At 55.8% G+C, this 7,353-nt stretch overlaps 1 protein-coding gene across 1 annotated transcript; it reads left to right on the top strand.

The window, feature by feature from the left end:
• Positions 1 to 3,556: 3,556 nt before the first annotated feature.
• On the top strand, positions 3,557 to 3,937 carry LOC130606887 (visinin-like; the record flags this gene model as incomplete). The annotated part of the gene is made up of 1 exon (XM_057423498.1): positions 3,557 to 3,937. A coding segment is annotated over exon 1 (381 nt), but the record flags the coding sequence as incomplete, so codon positions are not given.
• Positions 3,938 to 7,353: the final 3,416 nt, after the last annotated feature.

The following is a 7,353-nucleotide window of genomic DNA, read 5'->3' as shown; positions in this document are numbered from 1 at the left end:
CCTCCCCCCCATTGTGATTAATTAACCCCGACGTTAATGCGTCTTAATGACCCCTCCCCCCCAGCACCATCTGCTGCCCCCCCCCCCCCCGGGCACGTGCCTGGAGGGGGAGGGGGGCATTAAGGGGTGTTTCGGGGGGGGGGGTGTTAGGGGGGTGGTTTGGGTGTATTGGGTTCATTTGGGGTGTATTTGGGGTGTATTTAGGGGGATTTGGGGTCTGTTCAGGTGTATTGGGGTCTTAGGGTATATTTGGGTGTATTTGAGCTGTATTTGGGGTGTATTTAGGGTCTTTTGGGGTGTATTTAGGGGGATTTGGGGTTGTTCGGGTGTATTTGGGGTCTTAGGGTATATTTGGGTGTATTTGAGCTGTATTTGGGGTGTATTTAGGGTCTTGGGGTGTATTTAGGGGGATTTGGGGTCTGTTCGGGTGTATTTGGGGTCTTAGGGTATATTTGGGTGTATTTGAGCTGTATTTGGGGTGTATTTAGGGTCTTTTGGGGTGTATTTAGGGGGTTTTGGGGTTGTTCGGGTGTATTTGGGGTCTTAGGGTATATTTGGGTGTATTTGAGCTGTATTTGGGGTGTATTTAGGGTCTTTTGGGGTGTATTTAGGGGGATTTGGGGTCTGTTCGGGTGTACTTGGGGTCTTGGGGTATATTTGAGTGTATTTGAGCTGTATTTGGGGTGTATTTAGGGTCTTTTGGGGTGTATTTAGGGGGATTTGGCTGTATTTGGGGTCTTTTGGGGCGTATCTTGGGTGTATTTGGGGTCTCTTGGGGTGTACTTGGGTGTACTTGGGGTGTATTTGGGGTCTGTTGGGGTGTATTTAGGGGGATTTGGCTGTATTTGGGGTCTATTGGGGTGTATCTTGGGTGTATTTGGGGTCTCTTGGGGTGTATTTGGCGTCTTGGGGTGTACTTGGGTGTATTTGAGCTGCATTTGTGGTCTGTTGGGGTTTGTTTTGGGTCTATTTAGGTGTATTGGGTGTATTTAGGTGCATATGAGCTGTATTTGGGTGCATTTGAGCTGTATTTGGGGTGTATTTGAGCTATATTTGGGGTGTATTTGGGGTCTATTGGGGTGTATTTAGGTGTATTTGAGCTGTGTTTTGGGTCTTTTGGGGTGCATTTGGGTGTATTTGAGCTGTATTTGGGTGCATTTTGGGTCTATTTGGGTGTATTTTGGGTGTATTTGGGGTCTACTGGGGTGTCTTTAGGTGCATCTGAGCTGTGTTTAGGTGTATTTTGGGTCCATTTGGGTGTATTTTGGGTCCATTTGGGTGCATTTTGGGTCCATTTGGGTGCATTTTGGGTCTATTTGGGTGTATTTGGGGTGCATTTGGGTGTATTTAGGCTCACTTGGGTGTATTTGAGCTGTATTTGGGTGCATTTTGGGTCTATTTGGGTGCATTTTGGGTCTGTTCGGGTGTCTTTAGGTGCATTTGAGCTGTGTTTAGGTTCATTTTGGGTCCATTCGTGTGCGTTTTGGGTCCGTTTGGGTGCATTTTGGGTCCATTCGTGTGCATTTTGGGTGTATTTGGGTGCATTTTGGGTCTATTTAGGTGAATTTTGGGTGTATTTGGGTGCATTTTGGGTGTATTTGGGTGCATTTTGGGTCCATTCGTGTGCATTTTGGGTCCATTCGTGTGCATTTTGGGTGTATTTGGGTGCATTTTGGGTCCATTTGGGTGCATTTTTGGTCTGTTTGGGTGCATTTTGGGTCCGTTTGGGTGCATTTTGGGTCTGTTTTGGTGCATTTTGGGTCCATTCGTGTGCATTTTGGGTCCATTTGGGTGCATTTTGGGTCTGTTCGGGTGTCTTCAGGTGCATTTGAGCTGTGTTTAGGTGCATTTTGGGTCCATTCGTGTGCATTTTGGGTCCATTTGGGTGCATTTTGGGTCCGTTTTGGTGCATTTTGGGTCCGTTTCGGTGCATTTTGGGTCCATTTGGGTGCATTTTGGGTCCGTTTGGGTGCATTTTGGGTCCGTTTGGGTGCATTTTGGCTCCATTCGATGCCTTCCCTCTTCGGGGAGGGGGGGGGGAGGGGTTGGGTCCCCTTCAGGCGCCTCCATCCCCCCTTTCCCCCCCCTCCCCCATCCCCACGTGTCCTCGCTAAGCCGGGATCACCTTCACCCCTCCCCCCCCCGCTCCCAATCCCTATAAGAGCCGCTCCCGAGGTGGGGGTGGGGGGGCTCCATCCTCATCCTCATCCACGCCGGGGCTGGGGGGGTCCCCTTGGGCTCCCCCTCCTCAGCCTCTGCTTCCTCCCCCCGCGGCTCCCATCGCCCCCCCCCCCTTCCTCCTCCTCCTCCTCCTCCCCCCATTGAGGTTTTGGGGTCCCGTCCTCTTTCACCCCCCCCCCCCCATTGCCCTCCTTCACCTCCTAGCACCCCCTATTGCCCCCATCCCCCTCCATTGCCCCCCATCTCCCCCCATCACCCCATATCGCTCTCTTCTTGACCCCTATCCCCCCCCATCGCCCCCAATTCCCCTCTATCCCCCCCATCTCCCCCCATAGCCCCCCTATCACCCCCTATTGCCCCTCTCACCCTCCTATCGCCCCTATACCCCCCCGTCACCCCCTATTCTCCCCTATCCCCCTCTTTCGGCCCCCATTGCCCCCTATCTCCCCCTATAGCCCTTCTGTCACACTCTTATCACCCCCTATAGCTCCCCTATCGCCCCTTATTGCTCTTCTATTGCCCCCTATTCCCCCCTATCACCCTTTATCGCCTATCGCCCCCTATAGCCTGCTCTGTTTCTCCCCTATCGCCCCCTATCGCCCTCTATCGTGCTCCTATCGCTTCCCTGTTGGTTCCTATCGCCCCCTATAGCGGCCCTATCGCTTCCCTATCGCTCCATATCGCCTCCTATCGAGCCCCCGTCGCCCTCTATCGCTCTCCTATCGCTCCCTATCGCAGTTTATCGCCCTCCTATCGCCCTCTATCGCGCTCCTATTGCTCCATATAGCCCTCTATTGCAACCTATCGCGCTCTTATCGCCCTCTATCGCGCTCCTATCGCTCCATATCGCCGCCTATCGCTCTCCTATCGTGGTCTATCGCGCTTCTATCGCCCTCCTATCGCTCCATATCGCCCTCTATCGCGCTCCTTTCGCGCTTCTATCGCCCTCTATCGCCTCCTATCTCACTCCTATCGCTCCATATCGCCCCCTATCGTGCTCCTATCGCTCTTCTATCGCTCCATATCGCCGCCTATCGCGCTCCTATCGCGGTCTATCGCGCTTCTATCTCACTCCTATCACTCCATATCGCCCCCTATCGTGCTCCTATCGCGCTTCTATCACTCCATATCGCCCCCTATCGTGCTCCTATCGCGCTCCTATCGCTCCATATCGCCGCCTATCGCGGTCTATCGCGCTTCTATCGCCCTCTATCGCCTCCTATCGCTCCATATCGCCGCCTATCGCGCTCCTATCGCTCCATATCGCCCTCTATCGCCTCCTATCGCGGTCTATCGCGCTCTGCGGGGTCTCCCGTTGCCGGGAGCTCTTCCGCAGGGGTGTTCGGGAGGGCGGGCGTGTCCTGCGGTTGCGGCCATGGGCACGGCTCGGAGCCGGGCTCTGTCCCGGGAGCTGCTGGAGGAGCTTCAGGCGAGCACGCGGTACTCGGAGGAGGAGCTGCGCGCGTGGCACGAGCGCTTCCGCCGGCAGTGCCCGGACGGGCGGATCTCGCGAGAGGACTTCGAGCGCCTCTACGGGGCCTTTTTCCCGGGCTCGGAGGCGCGGGGTTACGCGCGTCACGTGTTCCGCAGCCTGGACGCCAACGGCGGCGGCAGCCTGGACTTCCGGGAGTACGTCCTGGCGCTGCACCTGACGGCGCCAGGGCGAGCGCGCCTCAAGCTCGAGTGGGCGTTCTCGCTCTTCGACGTGGACCGGAACGGGGAGGTCAGCAAGGGGGAGGTGCTCGAGATCGTCACGGTGAGAGCGGCAGCTATGGGGCAGCTATGGGGCAGCAATGGGGCAGCTATGGGGCAGCTATGGGGTAATGGGGGCTATGGGACAAGGGGGAGGTGCTCGAGATCGTCACGGTGAGAGCGGCAGCTGGGGGGCAGCTATGGGGCAGCTATGGGGCAATGGGGGCTATGGGGTAATGGGGTAATGGGGGCTAATGGGGGCTATGGGACAAGGGGAGGTGCTCGAGATCGTCACGGTGAGAGCGGCAGCTATGGGGCAGCTATGGGGCAGCTATGGGGCAGCTATGGGGTAATGGGGGCTATGGGACAAGGAGGTGCTCGAGATCGTCACGGTGAGAGCGGCAGCTGAGGGGGGGCGGCAGCAGTGGGGCAGCAATGGGGCAGCAGTGGGGCAGCAATGGGGTAATGGGGGAGCTATGGGGTAATGGGGGCTATGGGGCAAGGGGAGGTGCTCGAGATCGTCACGGTGAGAGCGGCAGCTGAGGGGGCAGCTGGAGGGCAGCTGTGGGGCAGCAGTGGGGCAGCAATGGGGTAATGGGGTATGGGGGAGCTATGGGGTAATGGGGGCTATGGGGCAAGGGGAGGTGCTCGAGATCATCATGGTGAGAACCATCGGGATGAATTTGGGCTACGGGGGCTTGGGGGAGCTATGGGGTGATGGGGGGCTATGAGGTGAGCAAGGGCCATAATGCCATGGGGATCTATAGGGCCCGAAGGGGCCATGGGGGGAGAAGGGGCTGTGCTCTAATGGGATCTATGGGGTGAGCAGGGGCCATGGGGGCAGAAGGGGCCATAATGTGAGGGGGATCTATGGGGCAAGAAGGTCCTGTGATCCAATAGAGACCTATAGGGTGAGAAGGTCCCATTGTGCAACGGGGCTCTATGGGGCAGGAAGGTCCCATTGCGCTATGGGTCTGGAAGGTCCCGTTGCGCTATGGGGATCTATGGGGCGGGAAGGTCCCGTTGCGCACTGGGGCTCTATGGGGAGGGAAGGTCCCGTTGCGCAATGGGGCTCTATGGGGCGGGGAAGGTCCCGTTGCGCACTGGGGCTCTATGGGGTGGGAAGGTCCCATTGCACAATGGGGTTCTATGGGGGCTTGAAGGTCCCGTTGCGCAATGGGGCTCTATGGGGTGGGAAGGTCCCTTTGCGCTATGGGGCTCTATGGGGCGGGAAGGTCCTGTTGCGCACTGGGGCTCTATGGGGCGGGAAGGTCCCGTTGTGCACTGGGGCTCTATGGGGCTGGAAGGTCCCGTTGAGAAATGGGGCTCTATGGCGCGGGAAGGTCCCGTTGCGCAATGGGGCTCTATGGAGTGGGAAGGTCCCGTCGCGCAGTGGGGCTCTATGGGGCAGGAAGGTCCCGTTGCGCAATGGGGCGGGAAGGTCCCTTTGTGCAATGGGGCTCTATGGGGCAGGAAGGTCCCGTTGCACACTGGGCCTCTATGGGGTGGGAAGGTCCCTTTGCGCTATGGGGCTCTATGGGGCGGGAAGGTCCTGTTGCGCACTGGGGCTCTATGGGGCGGGAAGGTCCCGTTGTGCACTGGGGCTCTATGGGGCTGGAAGGTCCCGTTGCGCAATGGGGCTCTATGGGGCGGGAAGGTCCCGTTGCGCACTGGGGCTCTATGGGGCGGGAAGGTCCCATTGCACACTGGGGCTCTATGGGGCCGGAAGGTCCCGTTGCACAATGGGGTTCTATGGGGCCCTATGGGGCTGCCCCACATCCCAGGCACGTGCAGGGCCTGCCCTGATTTGCCTTTGCCCCCCCCGGGGTTAAATCCCCTTAAGCCTGATGGAAAAAGCTCCTGGGGGGGGGGCGGGGTTAAAGCTGCTTTGGTGGGGGGGGAGGGGGGATTAAATCCCCCCCCCCCCCCCGGGGTTAATTAAAGGACCCAGAGCTTGGGGGGGGAGGGGCACATGGGGGCTCTATGGTCTCTGTGGGTCTCTGTGGGTCCCTATGATCCCTATGGGTCTCTATGGGTCTCTATGGTCCCTATGGGGCTCTATGGTCCCTATGGGTCACTATGGGTCTCTATGGGTCTCTATGGTCCCTATGGATCTCTATGGGTCTCTATGATCCCTATGGGTCTCTATGGGTCCCTACGGGTCTCTATGATCCCTATGGGTCTCTATGGGTCCCTATGTGTCTCTATGGGTCTCTATAGGTCTCTATGGTCCCTATGGGTCCCTATGTGTCTCTATGTGTCCCTATGGGTCCCTATGTGTCTCTATGGGTCCCTATGTGTCTCTATGTGTCCCTATGGGTCCCTATGGGTCTCTATGGGTACCTATGGTTCTCTATGGTCTATGGTCCCTGTAGCGGGCGGACAAACTCTGGGCCTACTTCAAGAAGGGCGACAACGGTACCGGCCCCCTAAAAACCCCAAACCCGCCCCAAAACCGGCCCCGGAACACCCAAAAACACCCGAAATTGACCCAAAACCACCCAAAAACACCTGAAACTGACCCAAAACCACCCAAAAACACCTGAAATTGACCCAAAACCACCCCAAAATTACCTGAAATCGACCCTGAAAACACCCCAAAACCACCCAGACTAACCCAAAACTCCCTGAAATTGACCCAAAACCACCTGAAATCAACCCAAAACTACACAAACCAACCCCAAATCACCCAAAAACTACTAAATCTACCCAAAACCACCCAAACCAGCTCAGAAACAGCTGAAATCACCCCCCAACCAACTCGAACCACCCCAAACCCACCAGAAATAGACCCCCCAAAACCACTTGAAATAGACCTAAAAACAACCAAACCAACCCCAAAACACCTGAAATCACTCCAAAACCAACCCAAAACCACCTGAAATCGACCCCAAAACACCCCAGAAATACCTGAAATAGACCCCAAAACTCCCCAAAACCAGCCAGCCTAACCCAAAACCACCTAAAATCAATCCAAAACACCCAAAAACCCAAAATCACCCAAAACCCACAAAATCTACCTGAAATTGACCCAAACCAACCCCAAAACACCTGAAATTGACCCAAAACACCCAAAAACACCCAGAAACACCTGAAACCACCCAAAAACAACCTGAAATGACCCAAACCAACCCAAACAACACCTGAAACTACCCAAATCACCCAAAAACACCCAAGCCAACCCCGAACCACCCAAAACCACCTGAAACCAACCCTGAAACCACCCAAAAACCACCTGAAATTGACCCAAACCACCCAAAAACACCGAAATTGACCCAAAACTGACCCAAAAACAGCTGAAACTGACCCAAAACCACCCAAAACCACCTGAAACTGACCCAAAACATCCAAAACTTACACAAAACCACCTAAAACTGACCCAAAACATACAAAAAAACCTGAAACTGACCCAAAACTGACCCAAAACCACCTGAAACTGACCCAAAACATCCAAAACTTACCCAAAACCACCCAAAACTG

Source organism: Pezoporus wallicus, unplaced genomic scaffold (genome assembly GCF_028554395.1).
Source record: "Pezoporus wallicus isolate ANWC-B61680 ecotype Strahan unplaced genomic scaffold, APGP_CSIRO_Pwel_v1 contig_12386, whole genome shotgun sequence".
In the NCBI taxonomy this organism is placed as follows: Eukaryota; Metazoa; Chordata; class Aves; order Psittaciformes; family Psittacidae; genus Pezoporus; species Pezoporus wallicus.
This window is presented reverse-complemented; position numbering and strand designations above follow the sequence as displayed.